Consider the following 26408-nt stretch of genomic DNA (forward strand, 5'->3'; position numbering starts at 1 on the left):
AGAAAGAAAGAAAGAGAAAATAAACATTCCCAGAGCAAGTATAAGAGTATAACAGGCAGTGAACAAAATCCCCCTTTGCCCTGACAGTTCCATGAAATGAACTAGTCCTCAAAGAAAACTGCCCTTTCGTGAGAAGCGTAGGTATTTTCCCCCAGACCATCCTACTATCTTCACGCAGATGGGTTTCCATGCACTCTCTGGCGCTGACAGCCCCCTGCTGTGCCCTCTGAACACAGACACTACAAAATCCCATTCCACCTCTTAAGATTTGCACCTTGCCTCCAAGATGAAGCCTTGATGCTGGCATCCGAATGTATCCAAATAAAACCCCATTCTCTTTCTTCCTCCTTTGTTTCCACACGTGCGTGCCGTGGCTTCCCTAGAGCAGCTGTGGTAGACAGTTCCTGCTCCCAGGAGACAGCTGCACATTGTAAACACGCACCAAGATGTAAACCTGTACCAAGGTCAAAGTTTCAAGGTGTGAACTCCTTGGTACAATGGTGAGGTTTTGTTACATGCTGGTACGTAAACAAAATACCAAAAAGGTCTTAATTTTTTGCTACATAGAATAATTGTGTTCATAACCCCACATGGACAGACACATCATTAGTTAAAGGGAGCCAAAGAAATTATTTCTATAGTAAGGGTGACAGGGTGGAGGCTGTGAGGATGTTGGGGGTGGATGGGGAATTGGAGACAGGGAGGCTTCAGAAAAAGAGAAAAAGAAAAAAGTGGGATCTAAGTAGGGGAAAGCTTATAGTCTTCGTGAAAATCAAAAGCTGTGGCTGTCAAACTTTTGTGTTAGTACTATGGTGAAAACATATTTTACTGGGTTGTGCGCGCCTCCCGCCCGCGCGCACACACAGATGTATGATGGAAATCAATCTAAAATAAAATGTTGCATAGCTAGCTATAAGCGTAGGATCGCTCTCTCTCTCTCTCTCTCTCTCTCTCTCTCTGTGTGTGTGTGTGTGTGTGTGTGTGTGTGTGCGTGTGTGTGTGTGTGTGGACGCGAACAGCGGGCGGATCCGGGCGGAGCGCACCCTCGGGCTGCGTCTCCCGCGTCGCACCAGCCGGCCTGACCGCGCGTGGGAGGAGGGCGGGCGCTATGCCGCCGGGGCTGGAAGGTCGCGGGCGGCTGCTCCGGGCTGCAGCTCCCGCGGCGGTGGCGGCGGCTCTGGACACTGCACGGGATGGACGCGCAGGACTGCCAGGCGGCCGCGACGCTCGAGCCGCCCGGGCCCCCAGCCCATGGCTGCGTGGCCGCCTGGTGGGACATGGTCGACCGCAACCTGCGGTGAGTACGCGCCAGGTCCACCTCTGGCCGTGCCCCGACGGCTCGGGCTGCGCGGGAATGGGGCAGGGGGCGAGGGTGCGGCCGAGGCCTAATCCCCTCTGCCGGCCCGGGCCCAAGGCCCGGCACTGTGGCTCCCGGGGGACCTCGGCGGCCACCTGCGAACTCTAGGGCTCTTTGATTGCCCTCAGTATCCTCAGCCTCAGTCCCAGCCTGGACCAGCGACACTCTCAGGTTTGGTATTTCAGGAAGTTATAACTTTTGGAGGCGTCTGAAATACAGATGTCAGGGAGATGGCTGGATTCCTATACCAATCTCTGTTATCTGACCATTTAGCTAACATACAAGATGGATCTGAATGACACTAGTAATAGTGACAATAGTAATATATGTTGTAATCTTGGACGGGGTTCTCTTAGGTCAAGGGCCTATCTGTGTAGGTGGAAAAGGATGAGAAAATCCCTACCTAGTTCCCTGAGTGTGAACTCCCTGGCACGTATTTAAAGAACACACCTCCAGTATGCTAAAGACGTATACAGTGTGTTGAAACCATAACTTGGTATTACCTGTACCAAGTTCTTACGTTGTTTAAATCTGAAATGTATCAGTGGGTGTTTTGGTTTTTGTTTCCGTTTTCTTTCTCTCATGGATCCTCGGTTTAAACAGTAATCTTAAATTACCGGAATCCACCAGCAACATATTGCCAATCTTGTTCGCAATGAAGCCAAGTATTGGCTGGGGATCCTGGACCCAGGATATGTAGGTATTTCATTTAGTTTTGTTGGTGTGGGAAGGTATTGGCATTTTTACTTCCCTCTTTCTATTCCTTTTGTTTAATTTGTGCTGATTATAAAATATCCAAAAATAATATCCAGACACAGGAGACCTCACTTTGGAGTGCCCAGACAGAGTGATGAGGACAAACAGGGATCTTTTCTCTCTCTCTCTCTCTTTTTTTTTTTTTTTTTTTTGAGGGTTTCACTCTGTCGCCCAGGCTGGAGTGCAGTGGCACAATCTTGGCTCATTCCCAGGGCTCAAGCGATCCTCCTAGGTCAGCCTCCCCAGTAGCTGGGACTACAGGTGCCTGCCACCACACCGAGTTAATTTTTGTATTTTTTATAGATATGGGTTTTCACTGCATTGCCCAGGTTGGTCTCAAACTCCTGGAGCTCACAGGTTCCACCTGCCTTGGCACCCCAAAGTGTTGGGATTACAGGTGTGAACCACTGCACCTGGCCTCTTTTCTCTTCTATTCTTTTTTATTCTTGTTGCAGACAACAGAGTGCTGGCAGCTCTGCAGGGGCCCAGTCACCTAGAACCCATGCCTTCCAGCTCTGTGTTGGACCTGAACACCTGGCAGAATGTCCTGATTGCACTTGTCAAACTGCAATTTTTTTTTTTTTTTTTTTTTTTTGAGACGGAGTCTCGCTCTGCCGCCCAGGCTGAAGTGCAGTGGCCAGATCTCAGCTCACTGCAAGCTCCGCCTCCCGGGTTCACGCCATTCTCCTGCCTCAGCCTCCCGAGTAGCTGGGACTACAGGCGCCCGCCATCTCGCCCGGCTAGTTTTTTGTATTTTTTAGTAGAGACGGGGTTTCACCGTGTTCGCCAGGATGGTCTTGATCTCCTGACCTCGTGATCCACCCGTCTCGGCCTCCCAAAGTGCTGGGATTACAGGCTTGAGCCACCGCGCCCGGCCGTCAAACTGCATATTAACAGGACTTCTCTCCCAGAGGTGGGGATTCTGGGAAAGTTGACATCTAATGTTTCTCACTTTGACGATCTCTGTGGAATTGATGGCCGATTATTTAACATTTATTTGGCAGTAAATGGCATTTATTAGGCAGAGAATCAAAGTTGCACTTCACACTCATAGAGAGTAACCCACTTTGTTGATAATGGAGTGGGAGATGGGGAGTTGGGGACTATCTATTACTTGCCTTACTAACTGGTGAAAAAAGTCTCAGAGACACTTCCTGAAAGAATAAAATACTAGCGCATGTCTTCATCTGAGCAGAAGATTATCGGTCTAATGTAAGATGTGCTGAGGCTGAGGCCCACACCCATTTCCACCATCCCAAGTCCTCTTTGATTCTTGGAGCCGGGTTCGTTTAGATGAGCAAACCTTCATGGAGGGCTTGTCATGCCCCTGGCCCTGATCATGGCCCGGGAACTAGTGGGATGTGTTGTGAGACCTAAGAAGAACATTTCGTCATATGATTTTTTCAATGGCCATTTTTTTAATGCCTTGGGAATCTAGTTATTTATATTATAAAAATTTTTATCAAATCCAGTTGCTGCTTAAGGTGGATGGGCCAAGGAGAGTAAGTCTCCACCTTACAACTGGTTTTCTTTAAATTAGAAAAATGGGGCCAGGTGTGGTGGCTCATGCTTGTAATCCCAGAACTTTTGGAGGCCAACGTGGGCGGATCACAAGGTCAGGAGATCGAGACCATCCTGGCTAACACAGGGAAACCCCATCTCTACTAAAAATACAAAAAATTAGCCAGGTGTGGTGGAACACACTTGTAGTCCCAGCTACTCTGGAGGCAGGAGAATTGCTTGAACCTGGGAGGCGGAGGTTGGAGTGAGCCAAGATCATACCACTGCACTCCAGCCTGAGTGACAGAGTGAGATTCCATCTCAAAAAAAAAAAGAAAAAAAAAACAATAATAATAAAAACAAAAGTGGAAAACGTGCTCCAGAAGGAAGCTGGGGGAAACCAAAGGTTTATTTTCCTCCTCATTTCCCCCTATTCCACCCCAAGTCATTACAATCCTAGATAGTGCTCAGGAAATGTCCATGAGTAGGCTGATAAATGTATTCATTCTTTCTACAGGGTTGGTTCTTTACGATCTATTGGACCCTGTTCTAGTCTTGGTCACATAGCAGTAAATAAAACAGACAAAAGTCCTTGCTCTGTGGAGCTTACATTGATTCATTTGCAATTCTAAGTTTAAAAAAAAGAAAATGAAGTCCTTGCTCTTTCCTCCAAAGCTACCAATAAATGTTGCCTCCATTTCCCTGACAAAATAAATGCACTTTCTTTCCATTTTCAACCTATGTGTCAATAAATATTTACTGAGCTCAGCCCTGGGCTGGACAGAGTGAAGTGTAAAAGAAGCATTCTATGCCATGTTGTTCTTGTTGTCTGTGGCCTGATAGAGTGGGGAAGATAGGGCTAATAATGGGAAAGCCATCAGAGAACAATTCAAGGCCAGCCGAGGCCCCGTTATTATTTGTGGGAGGAAAGACAAGAGAGGAGAGGTCACCATACGATGATGTCTCCAGGAGACTTTGACAAGAAAGAGATACTTCCGTGGCCATGAAGGAAGAGGGTATTTGGTTGGGAGGGTGTCTCCTGGTGGTTGGTGACAAACAAATGTCGACTGAATGAATTGGCACATAGGTTGAAGGTACATGTCTTAATATTTGAAATAGTAAATGTAGTTAGATTTGGGCTTCCCAAAGTTGGTTTGAAGAAACCTCTGAGCATGAGTGATTCACCCTGTAGCAGCTCAGACTCCACCAGCTTCCACCAGTAAGAATCATACAGTGAGGTTCTGAGGCCCCTGCGGGATGCTGTGCAGTTACAGCTGCAGCTGATCAAAGGGCAAGCAAAAGAACACCAAAGCACCAAGGTGGCCGTTTGATGTGGCTGGCCGTTAGTGGGGATTGGGCTGAAACTGCATCCTCTGCTCAAATAAGGTCTATTAGCCACTGGTGACTTTTGATCCCCTTCTGATCTAGGGGAAGTCAAATTGACAACCCCTTAGTTAAAAGAAGCTGCTTTGCATTATTGATGCTCGGAGGATCTGGTCACTCTGTTCTCTTCCTGCAGTGCATCTCAGAGAAGTGCCTCGAGCTATTTGAGAGAAGAATTCTGTATGAATTATTCCTTAAAAACAGACACACATTTCCCTCTACTGCCTCTGCTTCCCAAGCAGACTTTCAAAACATAACTTAGCGGGAGACTACCCTGCCTACCTTCAAAAGACAGCTTAGTGGGAGACTAACAGGCAGGGTGGAGGTGAGTGAGGGGAGCTTAGAGGGAAGCCAGCAGGAGCCAGCGGCTGGAAGGAGGCACAGTTCAGCCTCAGGTTCAATTCTGTCCATTTGGGCTTGATCTGTGGCTCAGAGTGGCTTCTCTGGGTTTTGATTTCTTATCTCTAAAATCAGAACAACAATGTCCTCTCCTTCCTGCCGCCTTCATGGCGGGGGTGGTGGGGTGCTATTTTAAGGTATTACGAAACAATCATTTTCATTTCTTTCTTTCTGATTTTATGAGTAGGCAATTGCCTGTGTATGATGTATTTGAAAAATCTATCCTTTACCCTTAGCCCACATACCTTTTCCACTTCTTGCAGAACTGCTGGAAATTCATCAGAGATTCATTATCTTCTCTCTTTGTGTCTCTTCCAAACACATATAAGTGCTCTGATTTTTAATTCATTAACACTTTGGGGGAGTTAAGCTTTTTAGAGGTCTTTCTTTGATGACTTTGTTATCAGAGGGCTCCTGAGAATACAGGAGCAGGAAGGAGGAAAGAAGAAAGGACTGGACCCTGAGAGGGCTAAGGGGCAGAAAGAGATCTTAAAACAAGATTGTCTACCAGCAGAATTTTGCCAGAGGTCAGCCTTGTTCCTGGGGTTCATTTCTGCTTACATGGATGTCACCAGGACTGTGACATCCTGGAGATCCTTACAGGACTATGGGATCAGACAGACTTGGGTATGTGCGGCTCTGCCATTCATTGGCTTGCAACCTTGGAAAGATTAGTTAACTTTCCAGTCTCATTTGCAAAGCAAAGGTAATAATTATCTTCCAAAAATACCTCTGGTCTGGCAGAGAAATCAGGGCAGGGGGAGACAATTTATCAAAAAGTCTTTCTAGCCTCTCGACCTTACCATTTGATTATGTTAAACAGTCTTAACAATGACCTCTCACGACATGGAAAGGGACTTATTTAATGGCTAATGTGGGCAAAAACTGGAAGCAGGAGGTGATGACATTGACCTCCTGTATCCCTCATTTCTCTAAGACCCTCACAAGAGAGGTGGCTTGAGACAGAGGTGTCCTTAGTGACCCCTCATGGACAAATCGTCACTTGTGTGCTGACAGCTCCTGATTGGGTGGTTTGTGTCACAGGGAACAATAGCGTAGGCAAGATGTGCACGCGCCCACCCCACTCCCTGACCAAGCTCCAGCCCTGTGCCTCATGGGTCCCTCTCTTCCAGGGATCTCATCTCAGAAGTGGGGTCTTCTAACACTGGTTCATTTCTCCTAAGATGCAGCCAGAATATAGAGAATCTAAGGATTATTCCCTCACTGCCTGAGACTAATGATAAGAATAGCTAACACATATAGTGCAGAATTGTGATATAATTAAAAACTGTGGCAGCAGTTAAACTGTCTGAATCCTGTTTACTGGTGACTTTGGGGTCCAGCCTCAGCCTTCTATGGGGCTACAGTAAGGGACCAAACCTGGCTGTGGCGCAAACATTTCCCTTCCCCTCCTGTCCCTGCCGTGTCCTGGCTTTTTCAGCTACTGGTTGGGGCCGTGCCTTATTGCTCTTCTTACCTGGTTTCCCCTTAGTCCCAGTCTTGACATGCCCTGTAGATAATTCCATGTCATTGTGTAAAAAGAGTTTGCTTAAATGCCAACTGACCTGGAATTCCCACTGTTAGTCTCTGAAATTTGGGGGCAGATCACCTGAGGTCAGGAGTTCGAGACCAGCCTGGCCAACATGGTGATACCCTGTCTCTACTACCACAATTAGCCAGGCCTGATGGCAGGTGCCTGTAATGCCAGCTACTCGGGAGGCTCAGGCAGGAGAATTGCTTGAACTCGGGAGGCAGAGGTTGCAGTGAGCTGAGATCATGCCATTGCACTCCAGCCTGGGCAACAAGAGCAAAACTCTGTCCAAAAAAAGAAAGAAAAAAAAAAAAAAGAAAGAGAAAGAAAAAGAAAAAAACAAGACAAATGGATTAATTTCGAAAACCTTATGTGTTTCCCAATATCTTGCAGATCTTTTCCACACTCCTGTTCAACGCTCGGACGAAAAATTGCTGCTCTGTATGACAGTTTTACTAGTAAATCCTTAAAAGAACATGTTTTCCCTCCTCTGATAGACATGTTAATTTATTTTAATTTTTGTAAGTATGGACCTTCCATAAATTTGCCTATATATTTTTTTTCCCAAATAAAGACCTCACTATCCTTAAAGTTGTGACGTAGTGAAAAGACATGTCAGCTGTAAAATTGTGGCTAGACTGAAATGGTCTGAAACTTATTTAATATTGACTTTGAAGTCTAGCAGGAATCCCTGCAAACTGTTGGAAGTAAAGAGAGATGCATGGCCTTGTGGGTGAGGGTTCCATTCAAGAGCTGACTTCAAATTAATTCGTTGTTAATATGGATACCTAACTGCTTACTGTATTCTCTGCCTTTCCCCTTCCTCTTCTTATCTGCATCCCTTAAAGATGAGAGAGAGAGAGAATGGTGCTGATGTAAGGAATCTATTTTTCCTGGTTTTTTTTTTTTTTTTTTTTTGCTACTGAGCTATGTGTTAGTCAATTTAACACAGTCCTTCTAGTTCTTACCTGCTTGCCTCCTGGTGTGTGTGAATTCTGGACATTTCTTGCCTGTTGACTGATGACTAGGTTTCACTGAAGTATCAGAATACTTTTTATTTTCTTCTAGGCCTTTTTACCTTCTTAGGGGAATGGTCTCCTCTGCTTTTAGCCAGAGACAAGGATAAGGATTGAATCACTCTGTTTCTGTATTATGAGCTACCACACTGATGCTATTTTAAAATCTAGCTTTTGGGTTTTTGTTTTTTCCCCTCTTCTGCAGGCTAGTCCTAGTTGATAAAGTAAAATACTCTGCTAGGAGTTTAGTGTAGTAGCTTGCAACTTAGAAGCCTGTTAACCTATGTAGGCTAATTCCTTTCTTTGATTGTGATTAAAAGGCATGAAATTTGATTCTTGGAGTTGATAATGATTTTTACTTTCCAGTCAAAGCCCCATTTCTTGTGGATTTAAAGAAACCAGAGTTAAAGATTCCTCACACAGTGAACTTCTACCTGAGAGTTGAACCTGGGGTGATGCTAGGGATCTGGTGAGTGCACGGATGGGACACTGGGTTACTTGATGGGACAGGTTTTCCTGTTAGGACGCAGAGGAGCAGTGCTGTGTTCCCCGCCCATGGAGAGGTCAGTGCTCCTGGAGGTACCTGGAGGCTGTTTTCTATACCTTCCTCTTCTGTTGATTTGCTTGATTTTGCTTTCTAAGAATTTTGCTTTGGAGTATAGACTTTTAAGTGTTGCCTTGGCTCCTGGCCTCACCCACCCCTTCTGCCTTATTCCATACCACCTTTGCCTTCATGCCTTCAAGTCCAGACACACTGCCCTCCCAGGACACACTCTGCCCTCAAGGCTTCCTTCTATTTCTCAGCTCCCTGCCTTCCCTCTTCTTGCCTTGCTGTCTACTCATCTATTGGATCTTACTTCAGTTGGTAATTTTCAGGAAAGCCTTTCCTCACTGCCCATTTTAGGTATGTGCTGCCATGGCCACCCATGCTTGTCCCTTTTGACAATTATTCCCATTGTCATGAAATAAATGTTTGTGTGATGATTTGGTTAATATTTGTCTTCCTTACAAGACTATAACTTCAGCAGGTGATAGACTTTGTTGGTGGGTTTTCATTGCTTAGCACAATGCTTGGCACATAAAGGACATTCAGTAAATATGTCAGATGAGGTCATGAACATTCTATTGTCTTACAATGCTAACCTTAACATTTCTTCCGTTTAGTTGTAATACTCATTCTTGGCTGCCAAGTTTCCAGTGATCTGTCTTCTATTGCATCTCCCTGAGTTCAAACCTTTGATCATAAAATGTTTAGGAACCAACACGTAACTTCTTCCTATTCTGCAGGGTACAGTTCATCCAATAGTGCTGGAATTTAGAAATCTTTTTATTCTTTGCTTTCGCCCCACTGGTCCTTGGTTTGGTGAGTCAGCTATCTCATCAAGATCAGCTCATCCAGCAGGCAGCAGTGCCTGTATTCTGAGTACAGAGGCCCTGGGGATGATGGCAGACTTTCTGCCCTTAAATGATGGAGAGGACAGAAAATTTGTCACCCTTAGCCAGTTCTCCACATCCCATGGTGACATGTCATATGGCAGTGTTCACATTTGCAGCATTTATTGGTTTAACAAAGTGGAGAAAATGGAACTCACGCAGACATTTAAAATCACAAGGTTACTTGGTTTCTGGAGCAAAATGGTTTAGTGTTTTAGTTCTTTTCTCTTACATAAACGGGTTTCTTTTTAAATTATTTCCTACTTGTCTCTTCAGCCAAATTCACGGCAGATGGTAAATATCTATTATCTTTTACTTGTTTCCCTTTTTTAAAAAACAATTTCAATGTACCTAAGAACAGCAGTCTTGGAAAATTAGCAGGTGCAGAAGTCAGAAGAACTAAAACAGTAAGTCATTAAAAGGCGTCTCTGTGCATGGGGACATGGGGTAGGGCAGTAGTGGTTCTCATCATAAGACATTTTGTGGTGTTAGCTTTTTATTTTTACCATGTGCATATATTACTCAGATAAAAAATTAAAATATATGTATATATATCATAAGGAGAGCTTCAGCCTTTGGCAAGGATAGATAATTCCTCTTTCTACATTTGTTTAAACCTCCCTTGCTCTTCAGGCACACAGTCCCCAGCTGCCGGGAGGAGGATGCCAAAGGGAAGGACCGTTGCTGGTACGAAGCAGCCCTTCGCGATGGGAACCCAATCGTTGTTTATCTTCATGGCAGTGCACAACACAGGTCAGTGGCTCTGCTTACGTGTTTTTTTTTCAAGAGATTGAGTGCATTTCAGCCCCACGGGGGAATGAAGAAGGACAGGGCTCTGTTTTTAACTCTGTAGGCATGCCTTCACATATTTCTCTTCCTTTGTTGAAATCTGAGGGTGTTCTGGCAATAAGCTTCGCTTGAAAAGATTATTCTATATATAGAATAATGTGGATCCCTAATTAAGAAGGAGAAAAGAATAACTCTTCCAAAAGTTGGATGTTGATTTGAAAGAAAGTGATGATTCTTTTGCTCCCTAAGAGTGTCTGAAATGATGGATTTAACCCATGAATGATGGGAAAGGGAATAGGCACGCATTATGGGGGAGAGGAAGAGCCATTTCCAGATGAGAGATTTTTCAGAACACTACAGGGGAGAGTCCTTTATTTAACTGTAATGTTACTAGCTGAAAATATGACTCCTTAAGAGAGGTCACATGGAATTCTGACCACAGGTACTGGGGACCGTCTGACTAATTCTAATCTAGAATAGCCATACCTCAGCCCATTCTCTGTAGTCCCAACCTCACTTTGTAATAAAGAACATCTCCCAGGAGTCTGGCTCCCCTTTGATGTGCTGTCAGAGCCCTTCTGGGCCTGTGTAATTATGCTGGGTGATGATCACCTGCTGTGATTGTGCCCCTTCGGCTTGGGGCAGGTGCGATGTGCCTCGGAAACCCACAGATCTCCACATGGGGAGGAGCACCTGCCTGTAACTCCCTTCCTCCTCGTCTTTTTCTGGCAGGTGACTCGCCTTTCTCAAGACTTGCCTTTTCTCAAGAGACTTTCTTGATGTGTACATTTTAGAGCCACATTTACTGAAATTTCCTGTGAAACCCAGAATTCTTTTTTTTTTTTTTTTTTTGAGACAGAGTCTCACTCTGTCACCCAGGCTGGAGTGCAGTGGCGCAATCTTGGCTCATAGCAAGCTCCGCTTCCCGGGTTCACACCATTCTCCTACCTCAGCCTCCTAAGTGGCTGAGACTACGCTGGAGGCGCCTGCCACCATGCTGGGCTAATTTTTTGTATTTTTAGTAGAGATGGGGTTTCACTGTGTTAGCCAGGATGGTCTCGATCTCCTGACCTCGTGATCCGCCCACCTCGGCCTCCCGAAGTGCTGGGATTACAGGTGTGAGTCACTGTGCCAGGCCCGAAACCCAGCATTTTTACATAGTTTAACTTTGTATTGATTTTGTAAACCTGGGCATGATGTTACAACGTATTTATTTAAAGGACCTTGTGGACCACACAGCATGTCTGCCCCTCTGTGTAAATCTATAAGTGCCCTCAATGAGCCCAGATTTCCTGGCTCTGGGATCAGACGCAGCTTGCTTTTGTTCTCTGTCCAAAAGTTCAGCTTTCTATCAGCAGTCCTGAGCTGCAAGTAATGAGTACCAGACAGTACTCTCCTCAAATGGGAGATTACAGGGAACCTGTCGAGGCATCAAAAGCAGTGGCTCTAGACTTGAGATCCGTGGAAGCCCCAGAAGACCCATGAACTCCTCTCCACAATTGTACATAAAATTTGAAGTATGGGTACATTTTTTCCTGGGAAATGAGTTCATAGCCTTAACTAGAAGTTCAAAAGGCTCCATTACATATACATACATATACATACATACATTACATATACATACATATACACACATACATTACATATACATACATATACATATGTTCTATCTTAGAGCCAATGTAATGGCTCAAATGAATGACTTTTAAGAATTCTCTGCCTTTTGATGAGTAGTAGCCAGGGCTTGGCGGGTTAGGGAGGAAGGAATAGGCAGAGCACAGAGGATTTTTAGGGCAGTGGAAATCTTCTGGATGACACTACAATGGTGGATACATGTCGTTATACATTGGTCAAAATCCATAGAATATCCAACACCAAGAGTGAACCCCAATGTAAACTAGGCAATTTGGATGATAATAATGTATCCATGCAGGTTAATTGATTGGAACAAGTGTACCACTGTGGTGCTTCGGATGTTTATAGGGAGAGAAGGTTGTGTGTGAGTGAGGACAGGGGTTATATGGGAACTCTGCATTTTGTGTTCAATTTTGTGGTGAACCTAAAACTGCTTTGAAAATAAATTTTATTAATTTCTAAAAAAAAAAAAAGAAACAGGTCACAAAGACCATCAGGCTTCTTCCGGAAAATACAGGTCCAATCTTATTCTGACAAATGTTACACAGAAATCTCAGTCACAATAAAGATTACAACTACTAACTTCTTATTCACAAACTTAAAATAACATCTACAATACAATTAAATTTAAAAATTCTGGAAAGAACCTTGTACTTCATCATAATAAAATTGAATTTGTGAGCCGGGCATGGTGGCTGATGCCTGTAATCCCAGCACTTTGGGAGGCCGAGGTGGGTGGATTACGAGGTCAGCAGTTCAAGACCAACCTGGCCAAGATGGTGAAACCCCATCTCTACTAAAAATACAGAAATTAGCCGGGCATGGTGGCAGGCACCTGTAATCTCAGCTACTCGGGAGGCTGAGGCAGGAGAATCGCTTGAACCTGGGAGGCAGAGGTTGCAGTGAGCCGAGATCATGCCACTGCACTCCAGCCTGGGTGACAGTGAGACTCTGTCTCAAGAAAATAAAATAAAATAAAATAAATAAAATCGAATTTGTGGTTGCATTAGTATGGCGACATAATAAAAGTCTCTGTCTTTTGAATGATCTTTGACGCTTGCTTATTAATGTGGTTAACATAAAGCAGACCATTTTTGGGGAAAAATAATTTTGGTGCCTACAGGGCTGTGAGCCTCTCCCCTTCACTTCGTCTTGCACTTAAATGGCAGAGTGGACAGGGTATAGGCAAATCTTAGTCTAGTGCAGCCTGACGACGTCATCCCTTGTTCTGAAAGTCACTTTCTGGAAACTATTTTCCTTTAGCTTCTAAGAGTATTCTTAGAAATAAGTTTTACTGTGTAGAAGTGAAAAAAGGTGGATTATCAGCGCTTCATCAAATGCTTGTATTGCGAAGCGCTACAAAGATCTGGCCAGACCTCACCGAGAGGAACGCCGGCCCAGTGGGGAGCCATCGATCATTCACCCTGACACATCTGAGCTGGCTCTGACACCAGAAAGCATTTCCCCTTCTCCTAGTTATTTATTCCTCCAACCTGAAAGAGAAAGGCGTGAGCTCAGATACCAGCAGCAGACAGTGATTGTTATTGAACTTGTCAACATCAATCCTAATTCTTGCTTTTTTAAAAACTTCCTTCACAGGGCAGCTTCTCACAGACTGAAGCTGGTAAAGGTATGTCTGAAGCGGCCTCAAAGCACCTATTTCATAAGTCCTCATGAATGCTGTTCGATAGTCATAAGATTGTCCTCAGGCCCTCCGTGTGGTTGTCTTTTGAGAGGTCTCCAGGGTACTGGTCAGGGTGGGTTGTGGTGTCTGGGGCTCAAAGTCCCACCGGTGGACTTCTGCTCCTACACTGATCAAAACAGAACTGAGCTTCTCTAGGTCCCTAAGTACCTTCGTGAACTTAATAATGTAATTGCCAAATGGAGGCGAAGGCATTTTTATTTGCTTTCTCTGAGGGCTGGGGGATGGGTTGAGAGAGCTTTGTTGTTGTTGCTGTTGTTTTTGAGATTCTGTTGCCCAGGCTGGAGTACAGTGGCGCGATCTCCACTTACTGCAACCTCCGCCTCCCAGGCTCAAGTGATTCTCCTGCCTCAGCCTCCAGAGTAGCTGGGATTACAGGCGCCAACCACCACGCCCGGCTAATTTTGTATTTTTTAGTAGAGACAGGGTTTCACCATGTTGGCCAGGCTGGGCTCGAACTTGTGACCTCAGGTGATCCACCCACCTCGGCCTCCCAAAGTGCTGGGATTATAGGCGTGAGCCACCTCACCCGGCTGACATTTTTATTTGCTTTCTCTGAGGGCTGGGGGATGGGTTGAGAGGGTATTATTAAGGTGCAAAATGGTCACTCCTTTTAAAATAAGCACCTTTTTAGTTTCTAGTGGTTATAGGCTAAAGACAGAGAATGTCTGCTCTTAAAAGTCATTCAAGGCTGGGTGCAGTGGTTCACGCCTGTAATCCCAACACTTTGGGAGGCTGAGACCGGGAGTTGAAGACCAAGGTCTCAACTTCATGAGACCCTGTCTCTACAAAAAAATTTAAAATTCACCGGATGTGGTGGTACTTGCCTGCAATTCCAGCTACTCAGGAGGCTGAGGCGAGAGGATTGCTCGAGACTGGGAGTTTGAGGCTGCAGTAAGCTAGGATTGTGCCACCACACTGCAGCCTGAACGACAGAGTGAGGAGACCCTGACTCAAAAAAAGAAGAAAAAGTCATTGAAACCCTGGCTTCAGCCCATGTAAGGCTTTGTAGAGTAGCATGGTGGCCACACTTGCTCTCCTCACTCCCTGCTGCATGACTCTGGCTTGTTGGGACAGCCCCTGTGTTTCCAGGCATGCAGAAGATGGCAGGCTTTCCACTTAGCCATATCTGCCTCAGAACTGGCTGAGCAAGCTGCCTGTTTATCCTCTTCCACCCTCTGGTTAGGTAATCTCCGCTGCAGGTGACCGGCTGTTGACCACAGGGACTTGGTCTCTCCTCCCACATGCTGGCTCCCATCTCGGAGTTCTTTCCTGGTCAAACAATATTAGTGGGGCCCAGAATCCTGGCAGTACCAGTATCTCCAGTGCTTTCTTCATCCTCCCTCCCCTGTGCAGACAGGAAGCTCCTCTCCTGTCCCCTCCCCTCATCCCCTTGTGGAGCAGCAGGGGGCTGGGTGCAGCGTTAGCCAGGAGGACCATGTTTATTCATTTTTAGTTTTGCTTTCCCCTCTGCACCCTGCCCTTTGCATTCCCCACATGGAACGCGGTAAAGCTGATGCACATGAGAATGTGCATGCTTTTCCCCTCCCACTCAGAGCTGTCTCAATGTTCCCAGAAAGGAGAAGAGCTGTGGGTGTGAAATGCAGACAGGTGATCCTTGTGGTAGTTAGGATGGGTGGGGGAGGAGAACGGCTGGTATGGCAGGACTTTGCCCTCAGGCAGATTGTGGGTAGCAAATGCCACTGTCATCATTCCCCAACAGGACCAAACTTCCTTAGCCCTTCCTTCCCTCCTCTGGAGAGGAGATTTAAAAAAAAATAATAAATTTTCATTATTAAATTTTCATTCATTCATGTATTCATCATGGCAACAGACTAATACAGCTGTTTTCATTTATTTGCATTCCCACCTAGTTTTTATTTCTCTTTATAAAAAGCTTTTGTTACTATGATTATATCTATATGCACTTTTATGTTGTGCTCTTTTACTTCAAACTATTTTGTAGACATTCTTCCGTGTTTTCAGTCATGATAGTTATCCAGTTTAAAGGCTATATCATTCTCAGTTATATTTATAAGCAATTGTTTACTTAACTATTCCACTGCTGTTGTATATAAGATTTTTTTTCTTCCTAACTAGTATTGTTTCAGAAAACTCTAAGCACCTAGCTTTTTCTTCTTTTGCGTCTTTTTCTAGAGATGAATTCTTAGGAGTAGGGTGTGCTGCTGGTATTGTTCTTGGGTTGTGTTGCCTAGTGGTCCTTCAACACGTGCTGCAACACACATGGATATTCCCATTTTCCTGGATGCTTAGCTGCCGTGTGCCTTGGCTAACTTTTTTGGAGGGAATGTAACAGATATGTAAAAGCTACATTTAGCTCCTCATTATTAGTTCAATTTGTGTTTACAAGTTCCTAATGAGGTTTTGCCACCGGATCTAAGATGCAGTAGGAGAAGCACAGTATTTGGACAGAGGAAGACCCAGGAGTGAATCTTGGTTCTAATTCTAGCGAATTGGACGATCTTAAATAAGTTACTTAAACTCCACAAGACACAGTTTATCTGTAAAATGGGGATAATGTCTACTTTACAGTACAGTTGTGAGGATTAAGTAAAGTTTCAAAAGTGTCGGCACAGTAAAATTTTGTCCTTTTTTTATCTCTCTTTTCTTTATCTATCATCGTATTTCTTCTTATTTATTTATTTATTGTTTTTTGAGATGGAGTCTCTGTCGCCCAGGCTGGCATGCAGTGGTGTGATCTTGGTTGCTCACTGCAACCTTAGCCTCCTAGGTTCAAGTGATTCTCCTGCCTCAGCCTCCCTGGTAGCTGGGATTACAGGCCTACACCACCACACCCAACCATCATTGTATTTCATTTCATGACAAATTATGTTTTCATAGTATCACCTTCTTTACCTACTAAAAGCTTGGCAGTGGTCTCATATATTAGAGTGATCTCTTTATTTTTTTTATTGAAATTAACTCTTTTTTCATATTTAATATAAATAGCTTCCACTTTTTGATTGCCTCTACTACAACTCTGTATAGAGTTCTTATTCTCAAGGAATTAAAAAAAAAAGACATTCGTAGACCTAAAGGCGACTATTATTGTTTCTCAGTTTTCAGAACAATATTTACATATGTAAATGTTAAATAACTTGGCCAAGGTCACACAGCAGGTAAGCGGCAGAGCCAGCATGAGACCCTGGGTGTCTGACCCTCCTCAGCCTTCCTGCTCTCCATCTCTCCCACTGAACCTTGGCTTCTCAAGTTGGAAGTCAAACACCAGACTTCAAAAGTACATCTTTCCCCACCTGTTAAACTAGTGTGTATGCTTTGAATGTACAGATACCTAGAGCATCCTAACTTTAGAGAGTTTCTGACAGTGCAACAAACTTTCTTTTTAATCTTCATCTAATATAAAATACTAGCTGTTTCTCTAGGTTCTGCAGTTAAAAAATAAATACTAATGAACAAGTTAAAATTACCTTTGAAAGAGCCCTCCTTGTGATGTGATATGGATGGATATAGGGAGGAGAAGCCTTTTCTGTTTACATCTTCTAATTAAGGTGATAACAGCTCCTTTGTTACCTAGGTGCTGAGTGATGGTGGCTTTCATGTCTTGTCTGTTGACTACAGAGGTATGTGTTAAGAACGGTGTACAAAGATTTTTCAATAAGTGGGGGGCCTCTGATGACCCCTCATTTTGAAGGCAGTGATACTGTGTTTGCCTTTTCTTGCTGCCAGGATTTGGGGACTCTACGGGTAAGCCCACAGAGGAGGGACTGACTACGGATGCCATTCGTGTCTATGAGTGGACCAAGGCAAGAAGTGGCATCACTCCCGTGTGTCTCTGGGGCCACTCTCTGGGTACAGGGTAAGTGAGATCTGCAAATGTGTCCTGAGGCAGGTCCTGGAGGCTTTAGTGTCCTATCAAAGGCAGCAGCCAGTAGTGGAAGGAGCACTGAGCCAGAAGACAGGGACTCTTTGCTGATCACTTTCACACTCTAGAAGTGGCTGAAGATCTTGCCACCTCACCACGCTGTTTGTAAAACAACAGAAGGTCCCTTCAGCTGTATGGTTATCTATTACATTGAAGTCCACGTCTTTCTGAGGGTTTTAAAGAAAAGGATCCTTGGCCAGACGCGGTGGCTCACACCTGTAATTCTAGCACTTTGGGAGGCTGAGGTGGGCCGATCACTTGAGGCCAGGAGTTTGAGACCAGCCTGGCCAACATGGCCAAACCCTGTCTCTACTAAAAGTACCAAGAATTAGCTGGGCTTGATGGTGCATGCCTGTAATCCCAGCTACTCAGGAAGCTGAGGCAGGAGAATCACTTGAGCCCAGCGAGGTGGAGGTTGCAGTGAGCTGAGATTATACTACTTCACTCCAGCCGGGGTGACAGAGTGAGACTGTCTCCTCCCCAAAAAAGAAAGAAGAAAATGACCTTTAATATAGGGCCTGTGGAACCCTTTGACATAGTGTGCAAATTTTGTATCTATATGCATTTTTCTAACCAGAGAGCCCAGAGCTTTTATCAGATGCTCATACCAGAAGTTGCATTTGTACTGTTAAGTTATTGCTTAACATAATGTCCTAATTCTCATTGCTTTACAGAGTTGCAACAAATGCTGCAAAAGTGTTAGAAGAAAAAGGTAATATAAAATGCTTAAGTGGTATAATTTCCTATCTGAAGATGGGAAAGTAAAAACAGTCAAGAGACTATTGTGTACACTTTGAACATACAGACACCAAAAGCATCCCAACTTTAGATGGTTTCTGGCAGTGCAACGGACTTTCTTTTTTATCTCCATTTAATATAAAATAATAGCTGTGTTTTCAGGTTCTGCAGTTAAAAATAAATATGAAGGAACAAGTTAAAATCACCTTTGAAAAGAGTCCTCCTTGGCCAGTGTGGTGGCTCATGCCTGTAATCCCAGAACTTTGGGAGACTGAGGCGGACGGATCACGAGGTCAGGAGATCGAGCCCAGCCTGGCCAAGATGGTGAAACCCTGTCTCTACTAAAAATACAAAAATTTGCTGGGCACAATGGTGGGTGCCTGTTATCCCAGCTACTCGGGAGGTTGAGGCAGGAGAATTGCTTGAACCTAGGAGGCAGAAGTTGCAGTGAGCCGAGATTGCCACTGCATTCTAGCAAGAATCTGTCTCAAAAAAAAAAAAAAAAAAAAAAAAAAAGAGCCCTCCTGGTGATATGATATTAATTTAAATTACAGGATAAAAAATACTGTATCATTAAATGATACACAGAACTGGCTTTCTGCAGTCCTTCTTAGTAATATTTATGTCAAGGTTTCTCAAAGTGATCTAACTGTTTGTATCAGCATCTTCGACCATAGCTGATTTGAAGAATTAGAATCTCTGTGAACAGGGTCAAGTCATTTTTAAAAAATTAAAATTAGAATTTACTCCATATATAGAGATGCTATATAAATGCAAAGATTCATTACCCTAATGCCATACAGTTTAAATATTTACATTACAATTATCTGCTTTTGTGTGTGTGTGTTTTGCTCATCTTTGTATGGCTATTTTTGATTAAGTGCTACACATGGTTTATGGAAAATCATAGAAATGATTTGAGGCTTGAAGTGATATTATCTTCTTCCAGATATAATTTACTCTTCCCCTGAAAAGCAGTTACGGTAGGGACAGATCACCTCAATCTAATTAGAGATTGAGCTGATCTGAAGCTGGTCTTCAGTCTTTATGATGGCAGGTCTATTTCTAGTTCACATTACTCCTAGAGTGTAGTTCTTTGAGATCATAACCAAAAACCTGAGAAATGTACTGAGGTCCTCTTTCTTGTCAGATCCTGAACTCTAATTTCTGTCATTTGGATTTTGTGAGAATGCTGAAAGTTTTGTCTCGTTTCTGATCCTCTCAGCCACAACTATTACTTTCAACTGAGTTGAGGGAAAAGGCAGCTGAAACTCTCTGGACTTCTCTCTTTTGGTATTGGTTCTGCAGTTTCTCACTGACCAGTAACTCTAATATCCATTCAAACATATATGTATACATACCTTAACCAAACATACCTTTTCTAATTGTTCTCAGAGGCAGTGTTGACCAAAACAACCCAGTCAACCTCTGGCACATTCTTAGCAACGGACTGCAGAACACTGTCTTCCTGTAGTACTTTTCTTTCTTTCTTTTCTCTTTCTTTCTTTTCTTTCTTTCCTTCCTTCCCTCCCTCCCTCCCTCTCTTCTTTTCTTTTCTTTTCTTTTCTTCTTTCTTTCTTTTCTTTTCTTTTCCTTTCTTTTCTTTTCTTTTCTTTTCTTTTCTTTTCTTTTCTTTTCTTTCCTTCCTTTTTTTTCTTTCTTCCTTTGACGGAGTCTTGCTCTGTCGCCAGGCTGGAATGCAGTGGCGCAATCTCGGCTCACTGCAACCTCTGCTTCCCAGGTTCAAGCAACTGTCCTGCCTCAGCCTCCTGAGTAGCTGGGACTACAGGTGTGTGCCACCTCGTCCAACTAATTTTTGTATTTTTAGTAGAGATGGGGTTTCATCATGTTGTCCAGGATGGTCTCAATCTCTTGACCTCGTGATCTGCCCGCCTCAGCCTCCCAAAGTGCTGGAATTACAAGCGTTAGCCACCGCGCCGGGCCTTGCTTTCATTAGTTATCCAAGCCACGATGACCTGGTTGTGTTCATAGAAGAAGGTAGTGGTTTTCAATTATCATCATGTGCACAGAAACCTCTTGGGGAGGGGAGGGTGGAGGCATGTTAAAATGCACATTCTCAGCCCTCACCCTGGAGAATCTGACTCATAAATATGAGGTGGGGTCCAGGAATTTGCATTATTAATAACCTTCACAAATAATTTTGGTGCACGTAGCTCATGTACAAGATCTTGAAGACCCCTTATCTAGGAAAGATGGTATTTGAATAGGGGAGGTGCTGATTCCTTTCTTTCTTTCTTTCTTTAATTTTCAAGGATGCCCAGTTGATGCTATTGTCTTGGAAGCTCCATTTACCAACATGTGGGTTGCAAGTATCAATTATCCTTTGTTAAAGGTGAGACTCTGGTTCATCTTTACAAGGGATCAAAGCAGGCTATTTTGATACAGTGTAGGCTATTTCTACATGTCTATGTTTATTAACAGTCTTCCTTTTCTTAAGTAGTTTCATATGTTTTTAAATCATTCTAATCTGAGACAGTTTATTAACCATTTACCACAGAAGGGAACCCATGGCTTTCGGGTTTGATATTTCTTTTATTTTCTTCTAACGATATCTCTTTTATAATTTTGTAGTAGATAGACTTGCCTTAAGTTTATTCTTTATTTTTATTTTCTTCTTAAAAGTGAAAGCAAACATTTCATGCATCATTTTTGAGCCCTTTGAATGTCACTTATATATCTTTCATAACTTTATCGTAAGAAACTTTCTAGAGAATTTAAGGAAGCTGCCAAATACTTTTACACAGTATCCCAGATAAATAAGACAAACTTTCTAAGAAAATAAGTACAAAGGCTGGGCATGGTGGCTCCCGCCTGTAATCCCAGCAATTTGGGAGGTTGAGATGGGCAGATCACAAGGTCAAGAGATCGAGATCATCCTGGCCAACATGGTGAAACCCCATCTCTACTAAAAATACAAGAATTAGCTGGGCATGGTGGTGCGTGCCTGTAGTCCCAGCTGCTCGAGAGGCTGAGGCAGAAGAATCACTTGAACCTGGGAGGCGGAGGTTGCAGTGAGCCCAGATGGTGCCATTGCACTCCAGCCTGGCCACAGAGCGAGACTCCATCTTAAAAAAAAAAAAAAAAAGTACAAAGAATTGGGCCACAAGACACAAGATGCAGTTTAAAAATATCTATTGTTGGCTGGGCGAGGTGGCTCACGCCTGTAATCCCAGCACTTTGGGAGGCTGAGGCGGGCAGATCATGAGGTCAAGAGATTGAGACCATCCTGGACAACATGGTGAAACCCTGTCTCTACTAAAAATACAAAAATTAGCTGGGCGTGGTGGCACACACCTGTAGTCCCAGCTACTCAGGAGGCTGAGGCAGGAGAGTCACTTGAACCCGGGAGGTGGAGGTTGCAGTGAGCCAGGATCACACCACTACACTCCAGCCTGGTGACAGAGTGAGATTTTGTTTCAAAGAAAAAAAAAATCTATTTTGTAGACTACCCTAACTTTATAATCTTATTCTATACCTAATGCTCAATTGTTTATAGTTGTACATCCATATAAATGTTAGCAAATGAGGGGGGTGGAGAGAGAGAGAGAAAGTCTTAGAAGGATACATGGCCTCAATTTAAAAATTATTCTACATTGTTGTTTCATACTGTAAGGCATCTTGGAGTATGTTACTCTAACAACTTTAGGAATTTTTTTGTACAATAAACCATCATAGATAGAATTCCATCGTAGAGAGAATTTCTGAAACTTACTTAACTATTTTCAGGGAAAAGTAGCTCACCACTTCCTAGGACAGTGAGTTCAAATAATCACATACTCTTGAAAATGGCTTTAATATCTAAGTTTAACTAAATATAGGAATCCCCTCTACAATGCAAAATACTGAATGCTGAGTAATTTAAGATATAATAAATAAGATATTTTCAATTGGTTCTAGAAACCGAACATTCATTTTAATACAATATAACCATTATTTGCATATCTATCATATTACTCTAAGTCACTACTAATGAATTCATTAAATTGTAGGTGTGTAACATAAGTCAAATGCAATCTTTTTATTTAGTTTGTTTTTAAAAATGTGTTAATGTTGAAATTTAGCAAAATAAGCAAAATATATGATTTAATGAGCAATTATAAACTGAACACCCATGTAACTATCACCTATGTCAAGAAATGAGCATCACCCACACTCTAGAAGTCCTCTGTATTTTACTTCCTAATCCAGTAAGCCTTATTTTAGATGTAATCCTTAGTCCTTAGATGGAATTCTTAGATGAATTTTATGGTAATCATATCTATGCATTTATTTATAGTGTTACCACCTGTATATGCTGAGCAATATTGTTTTGTCTGTGAACTTCATATAAAAGTAAAATTATATAGGATATATTTTATTTTTTTACCCAACATTATATTTGTGGGATTTTATTCATAATGTGTATAGTATAGCTGTAGGTTGGTCATTTTCATTGCTATATACTATTCCATTGTTTGTACTTACCAAAATTTATTGATCTATTGTGTTGTTTATTATATTTGTATTACTTTCAATTTGGGGAAATTAACAATATTGTTGTTATGAATGTTCTTGAACCTGTATTCTGTAAACATGTACAAGAATTTCACCGGGGTATACCCTAGGAGTGGAATTGTGGGGTAATAAGATATCCATATGGGAGCTTTAATAATTATAGTGCAAGTTTTCCTAAATGACTTTACCACTTTACTCTCTCACCAATCCTGTATGAGAGCTCCAGTTGCTTCAAATCCTTGCCCTCATATTGATATATCAATATGGCTTTAATTTGCATTTCCCTAATAACCAGTGAGGTTGGGCAACTTTTAATATGTTTATTAGCCATTTGGATATCATCTCTTGTGAGGTACTTCCATTTTTCAGGTGGATTGTATTTCTTTTTATTTGTTGAATTTCTTCATAGATGCTAGATATGAGTCATTAGAAAATTATTTGTATTGTAAATATATTCTATTATTTTGTTTTGTCTTTTCACTTTCTTAATGATATGTCACGATAAAGAGTTTTTTTTTTTTTTTTTTTTTAGACGGAGTCTCGCTCTGTTACCCAGGCTGGAGTGCAGTGGTGCAATCTCAGCTCACTGTAAGCTCCGCCTCCCGGGTTATGCCATTCTCCTGCCTCAGTCTCCAGAGTAGCTGGGATTACAGGCGCCCGCCACCTCGCCTGGCTAGTTTTTTGTATTTTTTTAGTAGAGACGGGGTTTAACCTTGTTAGCCAGGATGGTCTCAATCTCCTGACCTCCTGGTCCGCCCGCCTCAGTCTCCCAAAGTGCTGGGATTACAGGCGTGAGCCACCGCGCCTGGCCGATAAAGAGATGTTTCTAAATTTAATGTGGACCAATTTACCAATATTTTTCTTTATGGTAACTTTTGTGTCATTTATAATAAAACTCTGCTTACCCAAAGATTATGAAGATACTCTTCTATGTTGTCTTCTGGAAACTCTATTTTATCTTTTACCTGTAAAGCTATAATCCACAGGTTTAGATTTTTGCATGGAGGCAGGGGTTCTTATGAATGTCTAATTGGTCTAGAGCCATTTATTAAATGAACCTTCCCCACCACTATGCAATGCTAATGTTTGCATATATCAGTGTCTATATACAGAGAGAGAGAGGTCTGGTGGTAGGTTCTCATTTCTCTCCTTTGTCTGTCAATCTTAATCTACTATAGTCTTTTAATTACTATAGCTTTATAATATATCTTGATATCCGGTTGTATAAGTTCCTCAGCTTGGTCTTCTTATTCAAGATTGTCTTGGCTATTCTTAACCCTTTCGGTTTCTGTATACATTTTGAAATACACTTATGTTCTACAGAAAACTTGCTGGGACTTTGGGATTGCATTGGATCTATTTGGGGGACTTGAGATCAATTTGGTGGACTTGGTATCTTTCTAATATTGAGTCTTCAAATTCACGAGTATTGTATTTTATTTATTATTTATTTATTTAATTGTACATTTATTTCTCATTTAGTTTTGTTTAGTTTCAGTTTTAGGTCACATTCTCCTAGAAGCAAAGCCTGAGACAGAGATTTGGCGTGTTTGATTTATTGAGGAAATGTTCTTCAGGAAAAAAATCCCAAAGGGAATGAGGGTAGTAGCACTGGAAAGGGGAAGAGCAGAACAAGGACGTGACCTCAAGCAAAGTCTAGCTTTGGCCTGATTCAGGCGGGGTGCTAAGCTTTGAGGTAAAGGGCCTGCTGTTTCTGCCATCCCCTAGGGTAGGCAGTGGAGAAGGGGCGGGAGGATGGCGTAACCTTTTAGGAGTGATGGCTTCTGTTATCTAAGAATAAGGAGAAGCAGCCAACACTCACAGCAGAAGTTTATTAATTTTGTCAGTCTTTTCAAAGAACCAACTTTGACTTTGTTCATCTTCTGTGTTATGTGATTTCTATATTTTTAATTTCTGGTTTTACCTGTATTATTCCCTTTCTCATATGTTCTTTGGATTTAATTTGTTATTATTTAAAAATTTCTTCAGATAGTACTTAAAACCATCTAATAATTTATTTTTACTATTTTTTTTTTTTTTCTTTGAGACGGAGTCTCGCTCTGTCGCCCAGGCTGGAGTGCAGTGGCCAGATCTCAGCTCACTGCAAGCTCCGACTCCCGGGTTCACGCCATTCTCCTCCCTCAGCCTCCCGAGTAGCTGGGACTACAGGCGCCCGCTACCACGCCCGGCTAATATTTTGTATTTTTTAGTAGAGACGGGGTTTCACCGTGTTAGCCAGGATGGTCTTGATCTCCTGACCTCGTGATCCGCCCATCTCAGCCTCCCAAAGTGCTGGGATTACAGGCTTGAGCCACCGCGCCCGGCCTATTTTTACTATTTTTTTCTAATTTATGCACTAAGGCATACTTCACCTAAACCACACTTCAGCTGCATCCAAATTTTGAAGTGTGTTCTAATTATCATTTAGTTCCAAATACTTTATAATATTATTGTGATTTCCTCCTTGACTATATGGATTATTTAGAAGTATGATTTATAACTTCTATGCATTTGGGCATTTGATTATGTTTTTTAGTGATTTTTACCTTAATTATCTCAAGATCCAAGAATATTCTGTGAATGATTTTAGTCTTTTGAAATTTGTTGAGACTCGCTTTATGTACTAACGTATGGCCAATTTTGGCAAATTTTCCATAGGCCTGAAAAGAATGTGTTCTGCTGTTTTTCTTGCAGTATTCTATGTATGTCGATTAAATCGGGATTATTAATCATGTTCAAATTTTGTCTATTGTTACTGATTTTTTGGACTGCTTGTTTTTTCAGTTACTCAAAGAGGATTATTAAAATACCTCATCTTGATTGTGGAATTGTTTATTCCTATTTTAGTACTGTCAATTTTTGTTTTAGTTTTTTTGAGGTTATGTTGTTAGGTACATATGCCTAATAATATTATGATTTAGTTTAGTTTTTTTTTTTTTTTTGAAACGGAGTTTCACTCTTGTCGCCCAGACTGGAGTGCAGGGACGTGATCTCAGCTCACAGCAACCTCTGTCTCCTGAGTTCAAGCTAGTCTCCTGTCCCAGCCTCCCAAGTAGCTGAGATTATAGGCATGTGCCACCACACCTGGTTAATTTTTTGTATTTTTAGTAGAGACAGGATTTCACCATGTTGGTCAGGCTAGTCTTAAACTCTTGACTCAGGTAATACACCTGCCTCAGCTTCCCAAAGTGCTGGGATTACAGGCAATAACCACCATGCCCAACCTATGATTTAGTTTTCATATCTTCCAGGTGGATTCTCATTTTCATCATAAAATGTTCACCCTTTTTGTGATCAATATTGCTTCTTGACTTAAAGTCGACTTTGTCGAGATATATTTGTATATCTTTGTTTTGATTAGTGTTTGCATGATATATGTTTTTCTATTACTTGATCTCAACTTTTCTAAATTCCTGCATTTAATATATATCTCTTGTAAGTGCCATATAGTAGGGTTTTGATTTCTGACATAATAAACTTTATTAATTGTAGTATTTAGTCTATTTATATTTTATGTAACCATTATATATTGAGGTTCAAATATACTTTCTTATTATGTTCTTTTTTGTATCATCTGTTCTGTGTTCTTTTGCCTCTAGTTTCTTGCTTTACTTTGACTTGGCAGCTCTGTCTCAAAGAGAAATATGGTGTCAGGCTCACTTCTCTGATCACTCCTTCTCTCTAGGATCTAAATGTCTCCAGATCTCACTGCCTTGGTAGCTCTCTGACACCTTCAAGAAGAGTTTTAA

General features: G+C 42.3%; 2 protein-coding genes across 4 annotated transcripts in view; one reads left to right on the plus strand and one right to left on the minus strand.

Annotated features, from left to right (window-relative positions):
- Nucleotides 1-26408, minus strand: part of PYGL (glycogen phosphorylase L) — an 89775-nt gene that overhangs the window by 12934 nt on the left and 50433 nt on the right. The gene's annotated exons all lie outside the window — the stretch shown is intronic.
- The window catches only part of ABHD12B (abhydrolase domain containing 12B), a 33236-nt gene continuing 8013 nt past the window's right edge, over nt 1186-26408 (plus strand). Inside the window, exons 1-9 of one of the 3 annotated variants that reach the window (XM_025391853.1) lie at nt 1186-1297; nt 7320-7447; nt 8309-8411; nt 10010-10129; nt 13400-13430; nt 17059-17104; nt 17211-17340; nt 18081-18118; nt 20418-20497. In XM_025391853.1, the coding sequence (XP_025247638.1) occupies nt 1194-1297; nt 7320-7447; nt 8309-8411; nt 10010-10129; nt 13400-13430; nt 17059-17104; nt 17211-17340; nt 18081-18118; nt 20418-20497 (780 nt within the window). In that variant the 5' untranslated portion in view covers nt 1186-1193. The remainder of the gene's footprint in view (nt 1298-7319; nt 7448-8308; nt 8412-10009; nt 10130-13399; nt 13431-17058; nt 17105-17210; nt 17341-18080; nt 18119-20417; nt 20498-26408) is intronic. The other 2 variants (XM_025391854.1, XM_025391856.1) reach the window with 2 other exon arrangements.

The sequence above is a fragment of the Theropithecus gelada genome, chromosome 7b, assembly GCF_003255815.1.
Source record: "Theropithecus gelada isolate Dixy chromosome 7b, Tgel_1.0, whole genome shotgun sequence".
Classification (NCBI taxonomy): domain Eukaryota; kingdom Metazoa; phylum Chordata; class Mammalia; order Primates; family Cercopithecidae; genus Theropithecus; species Theropithecus gelada.